Raw genomic sequence first — 18,838 nt, 5'->3', positions numbered from 1 at the left:
AGCTTGCAGAATTCCTCAGGGATTAATTTATAGACCCCCTAAATTCCCCCCTAAAATTGCCAATATGTCTTGTTTGTTCCTTGTTACTGATCGAGAGTTCAATCATCCAATCCACTAAACAACTCAAAACAGGAGAATAGGAGAATTTTGGCACATTTTGCTTGGGCGCTACCACATACTCAGCTGTGCTGCTCATCCCACAAATGCATGTTCCTTACAAATGTGGCACCATTTAAAAGGGAAATAAACAGGCTTTCCAACGGTATAAGATTTATTGCCAAGAAGCATTGCTACAACAAAGAAATAATCTACCAAACACAAATGTCCCTACTTTTTGTGCTATGTTTGTGTGTGTGTGTGTGTGTGTGTGTGTGTGTGTGTGTGTGTGTGTGTGTGTGTGTGTGTGTGTGTGTGTGTAGGGTTTTGTGTTGGAGGGTAAGGGAGCAGAGAGGCCCAGTTCATATGAGGACAGCAAAAGATGAGCGAAATCCTGATTTACACTCTAACCACGCCAGCATCGATTTTTCAAAGCTTCATTCCATTCTTGTGATGGATTTTGTTGCTTTTTCTGGAATCTTTGCCCTTGAGGGGCAGGTGCAAAGAACAAATATTATTTTCTGTCCTATCAGCATAAGATTTGAGGCTTTCAGGCCAGAGCTGGATGGAGTTAATGGAAGTAGACAACCAATCTCCCGCCCAGCGTGTCTGTCTCTCCTTGGACTCTTGGCTCACCCCGTCTATCCACACAAAGGTTGCTTTAGGTGCTGGCCAAAGAGCTCCCATCGTTTGGCCTTGTGTTAGGGAGGCTGGATGGAACTGTGCAACATAATACTCAAGGAAGGAAATCTTGTTTATGCTGCTGTAAAGAGTATGGCCTGTGTGATGGACATGTACAGTGTATGCCACTGTCTTTATCCTACACTGCTGTACTGCTTCAAAAATGTAATTAATTTGCAGACTGTTCAATGAAAACATATCAGTTACCTATTTTACACATTACCAACTTAAATGAGATCTGATTCTGTCCAGAAACATCAATGTCCAAAATCATTCGGTGGAGCAGCCTCTTTTGGTAAACAACACCCTTTTGGTAAATGCTTACAAGGTTATGACAACTCTATTGGTGTGTTAGCCCATGTGCAAAAGCTTCCAGCTCAGTGGTGTTCCTTGATTTCCTTTGGTTTTAAATCCCACCACAGATTTTCAATGGAAATTACGTCTCTAGACTGAGGTGGACTCTTCCAGGTCTGACTGAGACAAGCGTTGGTGTACATGGGCATATGCTTGGTATTGTTGTCTTTCTGGAAAGTTCATTGATCCCCAAATGTCATAGTACACACAAAGGGCATCCCATTCTGCTTCAAAGTGGCCTGGTATTTAAAAGAACCTGTGATACCAGTCACATGACCAAGACTGCTGGTTACCATGGCAAAACAAATTATGAAAATCCATCAAAACAGCTCAAATGTTTTTGTTTTACATTATTAAGAAAAAACGCTTTTGTCCTATCCAATGAAACACCTGGCTGTGTAGTGTAGCTTATCATCTTGGGAGGTTATGCAGGATATGTTGCTAACTTCCCTATGTTCTCTCTGCCTGCCTTTCTCTTCTTTGTCTATCACCACCCTCCCTTGTCCCATCTCACAGTCGTGAGACATGATAACAATGTAGAGTACTTCAAGGACAACCTGGTGAATGCCCAGATAAAACAATTCCCAGGCCTTTACCAACAACAGACATTCTCTTCCTCTCACTCGGTTTCTGTCGGATTTACTAGCCTCTGCCTGAGCATCCCTGACAGTGCCATACTGCTGCTGCTGCTACAAACTGAAGCACATCCATTACAGCCAGTGATCTTCACCAGCCATAAGGCACCTGTTGCATAGTTACAACAGATTGATACAACAACATTCTAACTGGAGGAAAGCTGGACAAAACACAGACATGTCTGTGGTGTTAATTGTGTTGGTTGTGGTCTTGGCCAGTCCTCTGGGAGGGACATTTGTCCTCCAACTGTCAGAAAAGGAAGCTACTGATCCTGCCATACCTGCCTCATCTGTCCAAAGGACCAGCAGGTGAGTTGCAGTTGTCAAATGTCAAATGAAAGGAACCTTTCATGTTTTTGGTAATAGAGAAAACTAACATTAACCCCCTATGTTCTCTCTGAGCAGTGATTGATAGCGCTTTCATTAGTTTTCTTTACTGACCCAAAGAATTGTACTCAGTTGCAGTGGATCTTCTGACCTGTGTTCTATTTTTCCTGTTAAAGACTGTTCCATGTGTCACAGTCAACCATCTGGAGGAGTTGGGCAGGAGGGGAGGGGGCATAGCCAAAATAACCCTTACGCTACTTTTTCTTAGTAGAAATATACTTGCATAAATTCTTTTGATTAGACTTTTCTGATTGTATGATACAACAAAAATCTACACACGAAAAAAAAAACACAATTTGAAGAATACATTTTGATATTGTGATGTGTTATTTGATATGTAACTGTTAATTTATGATTTGTTTTGTAAAATAGCCCTTAGTGTTTTGTCTGTGGTTGCTATTAGTCCAACATGAGGCAACATGAGCTCAGACAACATGGAGTCAGAGCGGGAAACTCCTCCATTTTGGGTCAGCATGATCTTGTGCAATCACACTTGGTTATTGTTGCAAGAGTACTTGGCCATTTTATATAAAACATTTGGGGTTATTGTTTCATACCATTTAAAAGTGAGTCTCAACTCTGGACAGAAACACAGGTTGCCATTTTTTTAATTGCTGGGATATGTTTTGTAATGTTTATAAGCAAAATAGCTTTCATAAGATTATGTACTTGAAAAGTATGAAAAGTTGTGTTTTATATTTTTACAGCATCTAAACTTGTCAGTCTTGACTTTATTAAAAAAAAATCCTAGCACCCTCTCATTAACTTTTACCATTTTTAGATAATTTGGGCATTTTTTATCTGTTCACATTCTGTATGGCAATAGACAAGAGGGATTAGGTGAATGTAGCTGTTTGGCTGGTTGTCATTGTTCCTGCACTGTCTTTGCATATCTATTGATACTTAGTACTGATGTAGACCATGCACATGCGTTGTATAGTTAACACAGCACAAGGTGGTGTTAGTCTGACTACTGTCATGTGTTTTATGTGTGTGCTGTGTAGGTGCCATGGGGAACCATTGCAGGCCATTCGTAAGAGCATTTTGCAGGGCCTGAATCTTCAGCAGGAGCCTCGCCTCCAGGGCACTGGGATGGCTGAGCTAAGGGAGCAGTGGAAGGCTGCCTTGAAAGCCAGCGGCCACTCAGGCCACCCCATTCAGTCTCCCCCACATATGACAGGTACACCACCAGAGACCGCTCATTTAGTTTCCTATGATTAGAATACATATGAAAGCATTCTTGACTATTCTTTACACTCACATATTTAGTATAAGTCTGTTAATATATATATATATAGAGAGAGAGATTTATATAGACCATGTAGTGTCATGGAGGATGTACAACTGGTTTCATTCAATTAGAGACTTTTTTTGTATTTATTGTGAAATGTTGACACTACAGGGAACGAGCAATACTCTGAGGCTCCTGCCACAGATCTGCAGTGCTGCAAGCTGTCCTCACAGATCTTCATCACAGGTGGGAATCCACACACACTTGCACTTTGTCAATGTTTGTTTAATGGTTTTATGGCCTACTCGATGAATACGCTATCTGCTTTTGGAATTATATTTCAGCTTCAATTGAAGGCAATGATTATAAGCAATTATGTAAATGCTCTTTTTGCTTTTGCTTTTGTTGCATTTTTTCCAAAAATATCCCCACCTTCTGTCTTAAGACCTGGGCTGGGAGAACTGGGTCATCTACCCAGAGAGCTTCACCTTCGCCCGGTGCAGTGCGTGCAGCCCCCAGCCAAAGCCCAGTGAGCCCCTCTGCCCCAGCACCCCCGCCACAGGCACCTCCTCACAGGTACCATACTTAACTCTTGCACCTCTACCTCACCGTCCTTCACTAAGGGCACCACACTACACTCACATACTGCTTTTTAACGGAATAACCTATAAAGAACTGGATGCATTTCCGTACAACAGTTATTTCCACCAACAGCAGCAAGAAGAGATTTCTTTATACCCATCTCCTGGATGCAAACAGTGTTGAAGGGTTTAGTCCTGTGATATCAATGCTTTGTCTGTTCAGTTTCCCCTGAGACCGCAAAGTTCTCCCATCTCCAAGGTCTTCTGTGTAAAAACAAGTGACACCTTAACTCAAATTTTAGGTGGTGAATTAGCTACTAAATGTCTTACTGACGACCCTGTCTTCTTAAATGTCAGATGAGGGGATATTGAACATTGGACTCCTTGCAAAAGGACTCTCTGACATTGTCAGTGAACAAAAATATGCTACACAAACAAACTTAACCTGAACTTTAAAACCTGGTTGCGCAATTCACAGAGCAATGAAACTATGTTTGGTTCATAGAAAACTGGTGTGCTACGGGTGTGCTACGGGTGCTATGGTTCATTGCTTATGTACACCTACAATTATATAGAAAAAACTAATGTGAATATCAATATTGCCATGCACTCTGAAACTACATTATGTTGTATTTCTCCCTTTTGAGTAATATCTCTGTTTACTTCCTCTCTTACTTAAGCTGAAAATTCAAGTCAATTATATTTTTTAGCCTTTCATCTTATAATTTAATCTATTCCTTGTACAGGTGCCCTGCTGCCACCCAGTCGCCCACGACCTGGTGCCCTTCTTCTACCTGGATGAGAGCAACACGCTGGTCATCTCCTCTGTGTCTCTGACTCGCCAGTGTGGCTGTGGACCAGGATCCGATCCTCAGCCCCCTCAACTTTGAATCAACCATCTGTCTCTCGCAAATCCTCAACACCTCCTTCCTAATAGGTCTACGTGATCTATGTATCATCACTAAGCGAGGTACCCGTTTAACAAATAAACAGCCTGTAGCTTTCAGTCTAGGTTTAGATATTTGTGTTTGGGCTGAGACACATGATGTGTGAACCAGGTTATGTACACATATTTTGAGGTCACTACGATCATTATGTTATGTAGGCTCTGAAGTTGTGGAGGTAACTTTTACTGCTGCTGCCCGTGCTATTTCAAGAAGCACAGAATCTGTTTTAACATGTAATCATCAAGTTCTGGCCTCTCCCTACTTCTGAGAATGTGGAATACTTTCACAGAAAATCACCATGGAACATTTGTTTTCTAAGATCAGTGTGGAGACTTTGACCAAGATTAAATCTCCATATGTGCTTGCAGCTATTTTATGATAATATTTCATGTACCCGAAGCATGAGTTTGGCAGAGAATGAGAGGGGACAGCTACTTGGTGTTCCTTGAAAAAAATGTGAGTGCTTTTGAGCGTAGCCATGCCAAACATTCTCTATGTGTGGTTAACCCTGTAACAACAGCAGTGAACTCTATTAAAGGGAAAGCTGCTTTGAATTTCATGAATAGTTAGGTGTTCTAACTGATATGAGATCATATTTCAGCTGTAAGACAGGTTGTAAACCATGCTGTCCCAATTCTTTTTAGGAGCATTTTGTTCTACGAAGACAGAAAGCGCACGGACAATAACACATTTAATTTAGAACATACTGGCTACTTTGTAATTCACTTGTGATGTTACTGCTTAACAAGTTCTCAAGGTTATATTATGTCTCTGTAAGTTCTCGAATATTCCAGATCATATCGCTGGTACACTCCAAATATATATATATAAAAAATCTTGTTTACTTTTGGGGAACATGGTCTTCTGTTTTATACTTGTCCAACACCTTTGCTCTTTTCCTCTTGTGTGTGTTTATGTTGTGTATTCTCCTCTTTTTATTTTTTACTTTTATTTGTGTATTTAGCTCTTGATTGAATCATCATGTAGATGAGACATGATTCATCACTGACACTAACAGTTTCTTATATAATATATAATACATATACTATGTTTAAACACACTGCATTGTATGTTAACTTTGTATTAAATGTATTTATATAATTTGCATAACCTTCAATGAATAAAGGCTGCATAAAAAAATTCACATTTTTGCCTTCACTTCATTTTACTGAGGTTTTTGCTATAACTTTGCTTGGAAAAAAACGTTTGAATGTTTTACCCACACTGCTTATATTATGTCTTTGTAAGTTCTCGAATATCCCAGATCACATTGCTGGTACACTCACCCAGAGTATATATATATATATATAAAAATCTTGTTTACTTTTGGGGAACATGGTCTTCTGTTTTATACTTGTCCAACACCTTTGCTCTTTTCCTCTTGTGTGTGTTTATGTTGTGTATTCTCCTCTTTTTATTTTCTATTTTATTTGTGCATTTAGCTCTTGATTGAATCATCATGTAGATGAGACATGATTCATCACCGACACTAACAGTTTCTTGTTATATAATATATAATACATCTACTATGTTTAAACACACTGCATTGTATGTTAACTTTGTATCAATTGTATTTATATAATTTGCATAACCTTTGAATAAAGGCTGCATTAAAAAAAATCACATTTTTGCTTGAACTTTGCTTAGAAAAAAAATGAATGTCATTATTGTTCTGTGCATATATGTAAGAGATAAGAAAGCATCTGTTAAATCAGTTAAATATTTCAGTCATGCTTGTGTGGCTTTTAGTTTGGTTGATCTCTGGCAGAGTTCCCTGGCATCTCTCATGGTTTGTGGCGCACTTGTGTGCAAGTCACCAGCACTCAAGAGCTCTAATTCTCCAGTCTCTCTAAAGTTTTTATTTTCCTATTCTTATCTTTTGAAGTCTAAGGAAATATGTGGCCAAACAGATTTAGGACTTTTAGGACTTTTTATGATGTGATATTAGTCTGAGGAAAAAAAGGTGAAAAAAAGGAAACGGTTGGAGGCTGCTGCCCTCCCTCACCTAACTTGTCTCTGAATCCTCTACTCTCGCGGTGAAGCTGGGGCAAAATGGCGGGTTTATATTCTCTCTGCATTCTGTCCACATTCTTCATGATCACGCTGGCTGGGGACAAGGCCATGCTGTGTGAGGATAAGGACAGTCTCCTGGCGGAGATAGCTGGGAATGTGGAAATACCGTCGGAGTGTGTGCTGCACTGCACGGCACTGACATATGGCAGAATGCTGCTGAGACAGGACACACAGAGAGTTCGTTTCAAATACTCTGACGCACGTGAGTGAGCAAACTATTTTTCCACGTCATTCAGTGCAATCTGTGAAAACAATGTATGATTTCATGCTTAAAAGAGAAACTGCTTTGTGGTCACAAAGCTTTGAAGTAAAATATTTTTCTCTATAGGGGAGGATGGAAAGTACTGCTGGTCCACGTGCATCAGCTGCAATGCAGGAGAGAGCTTGCTTCAGATTTACGTCGTCTTGCCTGTACACATGTCAGTTTTCAATGGAGAACTTCAAATCACCTCAGAGAATATACTGAAACCTCACAGAGGGCAAGCACCTCTTCCTGATGAATGTGGCCTGCGCTTTGATGTCATGGGCTACTTCAGTGGGACAAAGCGCGAGCCAACATTCTGTGTCAAGGTGCTTCCACAGTACCTCACCCTGGGAGAGGGCCTGCGATGCCACCCTTTCCTTGTGACAGTTTGGCAAAACCAAAACCACTCCCCAGTCAGTCAAGGTGAGGGGTGACTGAGAATTTGGAATCTACTCAAGACATCTAGATTAATTTGCACAATCTTTGTTTCTTAATACCTTATAGGACATCTTCATCAGTGACCTGTTGCAAGTCTTTACATAACAGAGAATTAGAAGATAAATGGCTAGCTCTAGTGCATGGTTGCAGAATGCTATTTATAGTCTGATTAACCCTTTTATGCATGGTGTCCACATTTGTGGACAGTTAATTCAACTCCATTTTATCATGATGAAGCTCTCCAAATCATTTAGGGGCAGTATTGCAATATTGTAACGGTAGTTACCATCTCAGTCCAAGATGTTGGATGGTGGAAGCTATGCACAAACTGCTTCAGGCGTATTTGTAAAAAAAATTCAAATTCAAATAGGTCAACTTGGTTAAACAAAAATATTAGTATGCACAGAAAACTGTGATGAATGTGTACTGATTAAATTGAGAGAAAAATGTAGTCTTTATTCTTTCTAAAACTGTCCATTTGTGGACGTCATGCAGCAGTGGACTCAGAATACATTAAGTCTTGTTTGTGTAATCTGCTATTATATCTATAAAATGATTTAAATGAGCTTGTATTATACCTAAACAGAATGACAATTGCAATGATTGCACAGAATAACACAGTATTCCATTAAATTCTCAATGTACACATGCATACACAGACATATTGTATTTTTATTCAACATAACTTTAAAAAGGCATGATATTCCTTATTGTCATGTTATATGTAACCTACTATTTACTCCTTTGTTGGATGGTGTCCACATGCATGGACAGTTAAATAACTTTTTAAACAGACTTTTGGAAAAAAATTAAATGACTTTCAGTTTCAGCATAATAAACACAATCTTTAAAAACTCTGGATAATATTTGTCATAATTCATGCATGAAATTCATGCTTGTAATTAAAAAAAAAAACACACATTATTTAGACAAAAATCTCTGACAGACCATGGACTGAAAGACACTTTTATCATAAAGTTCCATCTGAAATTGTGGGTTTTTCTAGATACTGGCCTTATTGGCTAGGGAAATGCATTGATACCTTGACTGTGACTAGAAAAATTGCCAATGAAGCTGCTGTGCATTTGTGTTATTGATTAATGAACATTGAATGGTTGAACTACAGGTGTTGTTTTCCATATTTGTAAAAGAAAATGGTAAAATAAGAAAAATGAGGATGTTTGTGTTGAGTGTGCATGTTTAATCTTAGGAAGCAAGAACGAATGATGTGTCACAATTGGGATTGAATGTCTATGAATAAAAAAAAATATGGAGGTACTAATAAACAAACCTAATGCCAAGACTACCATAACTTTGTTTGGACTGCTCTGCTCTCTACTGTTCATGTAGAACACAACAACTCAAGTTGCTATATCTAGTACTTCCACATGATGGCGCCCTGCACTTCTGAAATAAGATCAATGAATTGGCAAGATCACTCCTGTCACCCTACCATGAGTAGCAGTAGGGTATACCATTAAACAAATCCACATTATTTTAGACTTGAGATCTATCAGCTTTAGAAAAGACAGGGTGATCAGTGATTTTCCCTCTTTCACTTTTTCGAAGGTAGATGAATGACAGCCCCTCTCAAGGCCTGTTATTAAGATTTGGATGCAGGAAAGGCACAGAAATGAGACACACACACACACACACACACACACACACACACACACTAGCCTAACACTAGCACTCACAATCAATGAGAAACAGAGAGCAAAGACATGTTTAAAACTTTTTTGGGGGTTTGTGACTCATGTATGTTGGGATGCCAAACATCTGACAGCGTGTCCTCGGTTAAGTTCCCAGATGTGTGCCTGTTCCATCACAGCAGTATAAACAGTGCCCCACAATCCCTCTGTTACTCCCTCTCTCTCTCTGTCATATGGTGGGGGACAGAGGGGAAACCTGGCACTGCAGACCGTGTGCAGGCTCCCCTGCTTTACAAGGCTAGAGTTACAGCCTGAGCTTTGCCAGTGGTGAAGTGAAATAGTTTCTGGCACTCTCTGGGAATCCACCAGGGACTGGGAAGCAGGCTGGAAGAAGATATGGGATTAGTCTGTGGGATTCAGTGTCTTTTTTTGTCTGTCTACTCTCTTTGCCTTTTACCATTGCCTTATTCTACGTGCACACATTCTTTATAATTGTTCTATGCTACACGTAACACATGACACTATACTAACTGGCTGTCTTCCACACAAAGCCCACACAAACACACCTCCCCCCTCTTTCCTCCTTGTCTAGCGTTTGGCAGGCTGCCTGCGGATCTGCGGAGAGAGTGTCCAGTGTCTGACCTTTCTCCTTGACTGAGTCACCAGGCGTATTAATGGCTGCACGTGTCCGTGCCCAATGCTCGCTCAAACTGAGCTGTCCCCTCCTCTGCCAGACACAGGCTCACAGCCATCCACCAATCTAAGCACTGGCCCACTGACATGGAGGGGAAAGCAAGCAGCTGATTGGTTCTCTCAACCACCTGCTTTGATTCTGTTGCTGACAGGAAATATTATCATGCTCCCCAAACATACACACAAGCACAGATTCCCACACACATGTTATACATGTTATACAGAGTACAGAGTGCTGCTCACATGTTTGTGGTGTTCATTGAAGTTACTACGCACACGCTTCACTATTATGTGACGATATGTACTAAGCTACACTGAAACCAAGAAACTAAATGACCACATTATCATTCTCATAACAGTACAAATGAACATTTTGCAGTGGTTTACAGGCTGGTCAGATGGGATACTGTCTTGACTCCTGCGAGTTCCTGGAAATCTTTTCAAAAGAACAAAAGGAAAAAAATGTGGAAGAGCGGAAGAGGATGTACAAGCACAGGCTGTCTGGAGCCTTTCCTCACTACTCACACACCCCACCATACGCCCACACACCCATGTTCTCACACACACACACACACACACACACACACACACACACACACACACACACACACACACACACACACACACACACACACACACACACACACGCATACACCGTCCTACATGAGAATATTTGTTTCAACTTCAGCTTCAGGTTCTATAAATAGAAAAAGCAGTACAATACAAAGGTTGGGGATGTCTGAGGTCAAATAACATTGGCAAAAACATTTTCTATTAAATAAGTCTATTTCATAATTGATTCTTGTGGAGGCACAATGATGAATATTGAAAAAAAATGAATGTAACAAAGTTTGGGCTTTATGACTTCCTCTTGCACTAAAATCTATCGTCATCACTTTAAGATGAACACTGTACTTTTCTAACAATCTCCTACGCACTTCAGTTCCAAAGCCCTTATTGTTAACTACCACATGTTTCCATATGTTGCTCCTCTTTCCAGAACTAAATTAAATTCTATGCTCTCTACCAGCTTCTGGTTTTCTCTGGCAATGTAATAGTTCTGAAGGGGGGCATCCCTGCCCTGACAATGCCATTTAACCCATCCGTGCGGTGCAGCCTGCTACATTCCCCCAGGCCACAGAGGGAGCATGTGGTACAGACTGAATCCAAGTGTTATGGCCTAGTGGTTTACACGGGATAATGGAAACAGGGAAACCCAGTGCATGCGCAAAGTGCACATATGGACAGGTACTTGAGATTGAACTAGATTGTTGCACTCTGTAGTCCCTCTATCTCTCTCAAACACATACATATACACACACTCACAGAAGCAGAAACTATTATTTTAGTTTACCACACACCACTTTCCAAGGTTGTTTCTACATTTTTAAGGGTTGAGGGGGCATGTTCTGGCCAAAAACAAGAATGATCCAATAAGAAAAGCCAACAGATCTATCTGATGGCTTCTTTATGATATCTCTCTCCAAAGGTAAGGTGGGTGAATAACTACGAGTGGATTCATATAAAAGGGCAAGCCACAGACTTGTTGAATTTCTTTTAATATACTAAATTGTATTTGTATAGATTTTAATGGATCACAACTACATAGAACAGAAAAGAGCCTTAGCAATATAAAAACCAGCTAGCAGACTCCCTGGTACTCACTTGGCAGGGCTTAGATTAAGAAGACAGCCTTAGATCTGAAAGGCTACCTGATTCAAATATCACTGCAAGTTGAGATATCTGCGCAAGATCCATTATTAAGAAAAAAAGTGCCCAAATGAACATCTCTGTTTGCTCAAAGTTAGTGTGTACAGCAGACTACTGGGTTTACTTTTCTAAGTAGCCTATAGCTCTTTTCAGTGATCTGATTGGGTATAGCTGTAGGAATTCACAAGTTTCGTCTACACTGTACAGACAAGATGTCCATTCACTTTGTGAACTTGCTCTGACTTCCAAAATACCAGATACTCAATATCCCCTATCACAGCCCCTGGATGACTGCTCCTGCCTCTGTTGGCATGGGAGTAAATGTGTGCCATGGTGCGTAGGTTAGTGAGTGAGAGATTGTGCGTGTGTGTGTGTGTGTGTGTGTGTGTGTGTGTGTTTGAGAGAGAGAGAATGACAGAGACACAGACAGAATGGGCACCTGGCACCTGCCTTTCCAGGACTCTGGGATTTTAAGCTGTCAGTGGCAGGAGGTGAGGAGAGATGTGGCTTAAAGGGCCGGCTGCTCAAAGAAGTTACAATAACACATCCCCAAAACAGGCCTGTGTAGAAAGTAGCAAAGGAGATTTCCTCACCCTGTACAGTAAGTACAGTTAGAAAAAATATCAGAATCATCCAAGCCATCTGGACTGAGATTCTGCTCACATATGAACAACGTATGCGAAGTTAATGCAAACATAACCTTCTTTAAAATGTGAATTAGGCACTTAAAACAACACTTTTCACCACATCTACCTTCATTTATACTGACTGCAGTTTGTCTACATTTAGACTATGGAAACTTTACCTTAAACTTGAGAAGACTCACATATGAGAGAAAAGTACTACAAAATATACAATTGAGTATGCCAGTGAATAACACAAATTTCTTTCTTAAGAAATTACATTTATGTTTTCTTGACAGGTGTTAGACTTTAATGGAAGATTTTACCAACTAGGCTGTGCCTGTGTGGTTAGTGAGTTTTATGTTGCAAACAGTGATGGTGACTGGATGCAGGGAAATGTAGTTTCTGTGGTAGCCATCATTTATCAGTGGACTTTAACTTTTGAGGAGCGGCTCCCTTATCTTTACCTCGGCAATACTAACTATCAATTGTTGAATTTGTGTGTAGATAATATGACATACTGCAACATACATGCAGCACTACAATGCATAAATTCATCGCACCAAAACTGAAAACACTGATGTTAAGATATTATGAATCCACATACAAATATAGGCTATAAAAGTCCATGGACACATCAGAGATGGCTTGTCATCATTTAGTTTGCTGGTATAATGAATGGTCCACTATTGCAAACCTATTTAAAATGATTGAAATGTTTAAATCTAATAACAATACAAATACAATACCTTAATTGTAGTTAAATGCTGCAAAACTGTATTAAATGGTAAAGTCTTGCTCTAGAATCTGGATATCGAGATGACAGAGAGTTGTCTACTTAATCACAGTAATTTTACTCTTGGTGCATGATAGCATCCACCATGATTTGCGGTAACTTCAATCATTTTGTGATCCAAATTTGTTACCCACATCTGATTTAACAACTCAACACTTCAACATCAAATAACAGCAGTAATGCCCTGGAGACCCGACTTAACCTGCTCATCAGAGAGTGCAGTTTTCCACAGAGAGGTAAGGTGTTGAACAGGCTCTCCCTGTAGATATGTGTGGCATGAAGTGACCATTGAAGTTGACTTACATAAGAGGCTCTAATAAATGGGAGAACTATTAAGTCAGTGACACACGTTTGTTCTGGACAGGGTGTATTTTTGTTTTGCAAAAGACCATCAGCTCTGGTCTTAATGTGGTCGTTTTGAGGATAGAATTAGGGTAAGACAACATATGCTGATAGGTTTTCAGAAAATCGGGGAAAGTTTGGGTTACAAAAATGTGTGTGCAGATTGTAGCCTGAAAACACCTTGGCAAATATTTTTTTTTTTAAGTAGCCTATTCCAAAGGGTTACACAAGTCAGAAGAAACTCCCACCCACACAAACACGACAGAAAGTGAGTTTTATGCCCTTTTCCAACACAGTGTATTAGCAACAAAATATCAAACATGCCCCTCTAACTTTTTTATTCTGTTAGACACATGTGTTTTCCACGATTTAACGAAAATAATTTCCCTTTTTACTGACTGGTCGGCGAATAGTTTGCCAAGCTTGGTCAGGATAACATGTCCATAATAGGAACGATATGACCATACCATTTCTCTGGAAGGGGGTGCCGATGTAAAAACTTATTTGTTAGAATTACGAAATTACATTCACTATACATACGTTTCTTTCTGGGTAATTAGGAGATGAATACGCAGGTGTCCAAAGTATTGTACTGGCGTGAGTACTGTTTTGCGCTAGTTACGAGTCCACTCTTTGAGAAGCTGGTGTAATCAGCGTACTAGAATCCACTAGATCCCCGGATGACTGGTGGAATAGAACAGCCCACGGTGTTCAGGGATCAAGAGCCTAGCCATCCTGCTACAATAAGTTGCGAACTATGAAAGAACAGTCGTAGAAAAACATTTTGTATTATATGGTCGATGTTTTTCAACAGCTTAACCATGTAAGATAGGGCGTTCGTTCAGCTACGGACCACCGAAAACCCATGGCAAGCAACTTGAAATTTGGCTCGTAAAGCGCACTATGGCTGCTTGGCCAAGGTAAGTAGCTAGCTGCAGTTAAATTCATTTATCCTGCCAACAGGCTAGCTTATTGACATTTGTAACTATGAAGTTTTGATTGAGTGTTCAAGCTTGTGTGATGAGCATTATTTCGATAAATGTATATGTCCGTGTTCGAAAGCGATCTGATGTCCTCTTAATCTGAACCAGTGATAAAAACGACTTCTCTCATGAAATCTAGAGATGGAATCACCTGGAACAAGCTCTCTTGTTTTACTCCCAGCTGTGTTGATGTAACCTATCCCAGCTAACGTTAAACCAGCAAACGTTGGCAAGTCAGAAGGTTGTGTTTGTTCGTTGGCTAGCGAGCAATAGCTAGGTTAACACTATGGAGTAACTTAAGTAGTATCTAGTGTTAGCCAACATAATGTTATTTAAGGCTAGTTTAAACTTGTTCAGTTTGAGACTTGCATTCTTCACAGACTAGCTGGGGGAACAAACGAATTGTTTCGTGCAAATAGTACTGTAGTTAAAATAAAAGTTTGTCTCTTAACGTCGTATAAAGCTAAACACACCTGGAGAGCTGCCATATCTTCAGTATTACTTGGAGTTTTCCTGTGGATTGTTTTTTTTTTTTTTTTTTTTTTTTTTACTGCTGACATGGCTGAAAACGAGAGTGATGACTGACAGGATAAGGTCGCCTCTTTTGAAAGACCTTTTTTTGTGTGTTCAATAACATACTGGCACATATTTGTGGGAACACATGCATGTGCACACGCCATAATTTAAAGTGCTTGGCTGAAATTTTGATAACCCTGAATGGCAATTATTGGATACAATAGTCTTAGCTGCCCAACAAGCTAAATAACCAGTTCACACCCCCAGTGTCAACAGCTAGGCTAATCATTACGGCATCACTGATTAAAATGTACTTTGACAATATACTGTTCAGCTTTCTAGGTTAATTGTAGCGACATAATGACAATGATGGTTTTTGATTACCTGAATAAAGGAAGCTAGCTAGCAAGCACGCTAACAATTTGTGAAACTTGGAAGGTCCAACTTGGATTTACGTTATAATGCAACTTGTGACTAATGTGACAACGGACTAAGTTAATTGTATACATTTGCTAGTGATTTAATTCGTCTTTATAGGGGCTCGAACATTGCATTTTCCCTAGCTCGTTCATGGCATGACCTTATGACATTAATAACAGGTATTGGTGAGCTCTCTCTGGCACAGTTCACTATAGAGACCTTATCCTTTAGAGTAAACAACCGAACATGACGATTTTAAATTTGTCGAGGTCTGCAGTAAACGAATTATGGGGTCTCAGGATCTGACTGTCTTGTGTGATGCCATAGAAGTGACCAAAGCGGCTATTTTGTCAAATAGGATTATTACCTTTGTTGAGTGACGTACATGCGACTATAATCATTCAGGTGTAGTACCCAGCTCTTTAGCAGCCTGCAACCGAAGTACCGCCTGAGACAGTGATTCATGATGTACCCGCACATAACAACAGACTGGCTTAAAAAAACAATAGACACGTCCTTTCATATAATAGTTTTTCATTGTGACTGGCTACATAGTTTCCGTTTTTTGATGATGAGTATAGGTTAGTTGCCATGAATGTCACAAATAGGAATTGAGGACTCTTAGGACCTTGAACTATTGATCTTAAAATTCCCATGCAAACAGGACTTCAGTCGTCATGCTTTTCAGTCGAAATGAAAGCATGTACAAATCACTAGTGTTTGGGCCAGGGTTTTGCAACATTTGCTTTTTTATGAAGAGCATTTAAACTATTATTTTAGTCCAACTTGTAGCCTGTTAGATGAAAAAGCTCTAACTCTCAATGCTGTGGAAGACATGAAACCACAAGAAAAAAAATTATTGATCAAGGCCTGTTGTTTCATAAACATGTACATAAACATGTAGAAATATGTAGCTTTTTTTTAAACTAGGGGAAGCTGTTCCCTTTTAGTCGATTCACTTCGTGCAAATAGAAAAAATTTGTGCAAGGACATGACCACAGTGAAATCTTGCTCAAGTAGGGTATAGTGACACTGTTCCCTGAAGGAGAGGAACGAGGTACTACACAGATAGTATGGGATACCACCAGCCCTCTATTCACCCCTAAAAGGTGGATGACGCATGGTGACGCTGGGAGGCCACACCTGCCTACATGACCCAGGTCACCCGCCTCCTCCGCAGTTCAAGCTCTCTTCACCTCGCTGTGAACACCTCAACCTTGCGCCACCTGTCTAGCTCGCTAGCTGGTTTTAAGTGTAGCAAGTTAACAGTTTCTCTTGAAGCAGTTAAACTGTTCCAAAGTGTATTGGTTTCGACAACATGCTCTATTGGTGAGTTGACTTTCCGCGGGTCACTGTTTTTGAGAGTTGTCTGCGACAGTTTCAAAGTGTGGTGTGTCTCCAACTAGCTGCTGCCTGGCTAATGGTTGTTTAGCATGATCTCACTGCCTACATCGACCGCAACTAAACCAGGCGAACAACCCCGTCCTCAGGGTTGTGGTTTTGCTCTCCATGAGAAGGCCGCCACAACGCCTGCCCAGTTTGCCTGGGAATTGTCCACACTTGAAGAAGGTTGGCGCAGCCTGATGCATGTGAGTTTTGTCGCCAGCTAAGACTCTCCACTCTCGAATGGCGAGTGAAATTTGTTGAAAAAAAATCCTTGGTCAACTGCTGTCGAGCATGACCCTCTCCGCTACGAAATCCACAGAACCGTCCTAGACTGACTTTGACTGCAAGGTGGAGAAGCGGTTGCTATTTGGTAGGATATTTTGACCTGTGCATAGATGAGCGTGGCTTGTCCGACAAGAAACAGGACTGCTTACCAGAATCCCAGTGTGTGTCTCCTGCTTCCGATGGGACACAGAACGAGACGGATAATTCCTTCGCTTTATACCCTCATGCAGCTTAGAAGCTGGGTTTGGAGGTGCCTTCAGCCCAGGGACCTACCAGGTTCGCTGGATTCTTCCTTCCCCAGATGGTGAAACAGTGTCTGGATTTTATGACGGAGCTAACATTGTCACTCAATTCTAATCAGATGTCGATTACGAAGGCTCTACGAAGCATCCTACCCAGACGTGATGCTAAGCCCAGACCTATAATGTCTCTCTAAGCGAGCCGCTTCATCTGTATCTCCCAATGTGCTGCTGAAGCAGCCGTCAGACAAGGGTCCAAGTCAGTCTGCCTGGCACAAACCTCTCCCACCTGGCCTCCTTAAGGACACCGTGGTGACGAGGAAGAAGCCGATTTCTTCCTAGCTACAGCTTCAACACGGAAGGATCACATCCTCAACCTCAGTGCCACCCAAGAGGTGCCATGCATCTTTGGTTCAGGGTCCCAGTCCCAAAAGGAGTGGTTTGTCCCTCACACAGTCTCCCAAGCACACACACACCCGCACTGCTGTTCCCCCAGCCAGCCTGTTTGTTTTCCTCAGGGATGGGAAGTTTCTCAAGCCCTCAGTTTCGGGCGCATTAACAGAAAGGTGTGCGCTGTGGCAGTTATGAGAGAAGAAATGGTCGTGATTATGGTAGTTCCCCACTCACAATCATAGAACGGATGGTACAGGGTCTTTTTTGTGGTTCCCAAACGAAACGGTTGTTTGTGTCCCATACAAGATCTGCAATTGTTGAACAAGCATTTGAGAGTTTTCAAATTCATAATATTATAACCCTACGTCAGCTTCTGCATTCAGTTGGTCTGGGGAGCTGGGTCAGCATGATCGATCTCATGGATGCTTACTTTCACATTGCCATTCATCTAGTTCACAGCCATATGCTTTTTAAGGGCACAGCCTACGAATATCTGGTTCTTTCGTTCGGGCTGTCTTTAGCCCTGCAAGCATTTACCAAGTGTCTGGAGGCAGCTGTCATTCCTCTGCGAGCTCAGGGCATACGGATCCTGGCTTATTTACACGATCTGGCAATCATTTCTCATTCAAGAGTACAAGCACAATTGAACATAGCCATGGTGCTGTCACATATGTAGACATCGGGCTTTTCAGTGAATCCTGAAACAAATTCTCGGACAGCATTTTCAGATGTTTGACGGCATTTTCTTAGTGGAGGCAGCACCAGTTACCTGTAGGCAAAGTTCTATTTTGCAAAGTGGTGACGACACTTTCACCAAAGGCTGGGGGGGCGATATGCGAGCACATGACTGTGAGGGGGGGGGGGGGGGGGGAATGCTCCCTATCTCAAAGCAGGCTCCATACACTATCTAGAGCTATTGACAGTTCTTGTAGCACTGTCTCGCTCTCTCCTTACCTGGAGGAGTCTGCATCTGTTGTCAGTCAGGGCGACTCATGTCCCAGGCTATCTCAATCTGGAGGCCAATCTATTCGCATCCGCTTAATTTCCTGTTTGGCTTCCCAGGGAGCGCTAATTGTGCATTGGCATTATACACTCTACACACTAGAAGCACTAAGGTTAAGGTAGTGAATTGT

The 18,838-nt window shown here is 41.1% G+C and overlaps 2 protein-coding genes across 2 annotated transcripts in view; both read left to right on the top strand.

The window, feature by feature from the left end:
* Nucleotides 1-1,676: 1,676 nt before the first annotated feature.
* On the top strand, nt 1,677-6,505 carry LOC105889767 (inhibin alpha chain-like). The gene is made up of 5 exons (XM_012815695.3): nt 1,677-2,075; nt 3,158-3,333; nt 3,556-3,630; nt 3,830-3,960; nt 4,712-6,505. Exons 1-5 carry the CDS (start codon nt 1,945-1,947, stop codon nt 4,853-4,855), a joined length of 657 nt encoding a protein of 218 aa, XP_012671149.2. The 5' UTR covers nt 1,677-1,944; the 3' UTR covers nt 4,856-6,505.
* A 7,621-nt stretch (nt 6,506-14,126) lies between these two features.
* aff1 (AF4/FMR2 family, member 1) overlaps nt 14,127-18,838 on the top strand; it is a 34,743-nt gene continuing 30,031 nt past the window's right edge. Inside the window, exon 1 of the mRNA XM_031577332.2 lies at nt 14,127-14,403. Coding sequence (XP_031433192.1) covers nt 14,387-14,403 — 17 coding nt within the window. The 5' untranslated portion in view covers nt 14,127-14,386. The remainder of the gene's footprint in view (nt 14,404-18,838) is intronic.

Source organism: Clupea harengus, chromosome 12 (assembly GCF_900700415.2).
Source record: "Clupea harengus chromosome 12, Ch_v2.0.2, whole genome shotgun sequence".
NCBI classification, from domain to species: domain Eukaryota; kingdom Metazoa; phylum Chordata; class Actinopteri; order Clupeiformes; family Clupeidae; genus Clupea; species Clupea harengus.
This window is presented reverse-complemented; position numbering and strand designations above follow the sequence as displayed.

Coding starts and splice junctions, on each gene's coding strand:
- LOC105889767 (XM_012815695.3), top strand. CDS start 1,945: ATGTCTGTGGTGTTAATTGTGTTGGTTGTGGTCTTGGCCAGTCCTCTG. Junction 3,334..3,555: donor GTCTCCCCCACATATGACAG/GTACACCACCAG, acceptor TTGACACTACAG/GGAACGAGCAATACTCTGAG. Junction 3,631..3,829: donor CTCACAGATCTTCATCACAG/GTGGGAATCCAC, acceptor TTCTGTCTTAAG/ACCTGGGCTGGGAGAACTGG.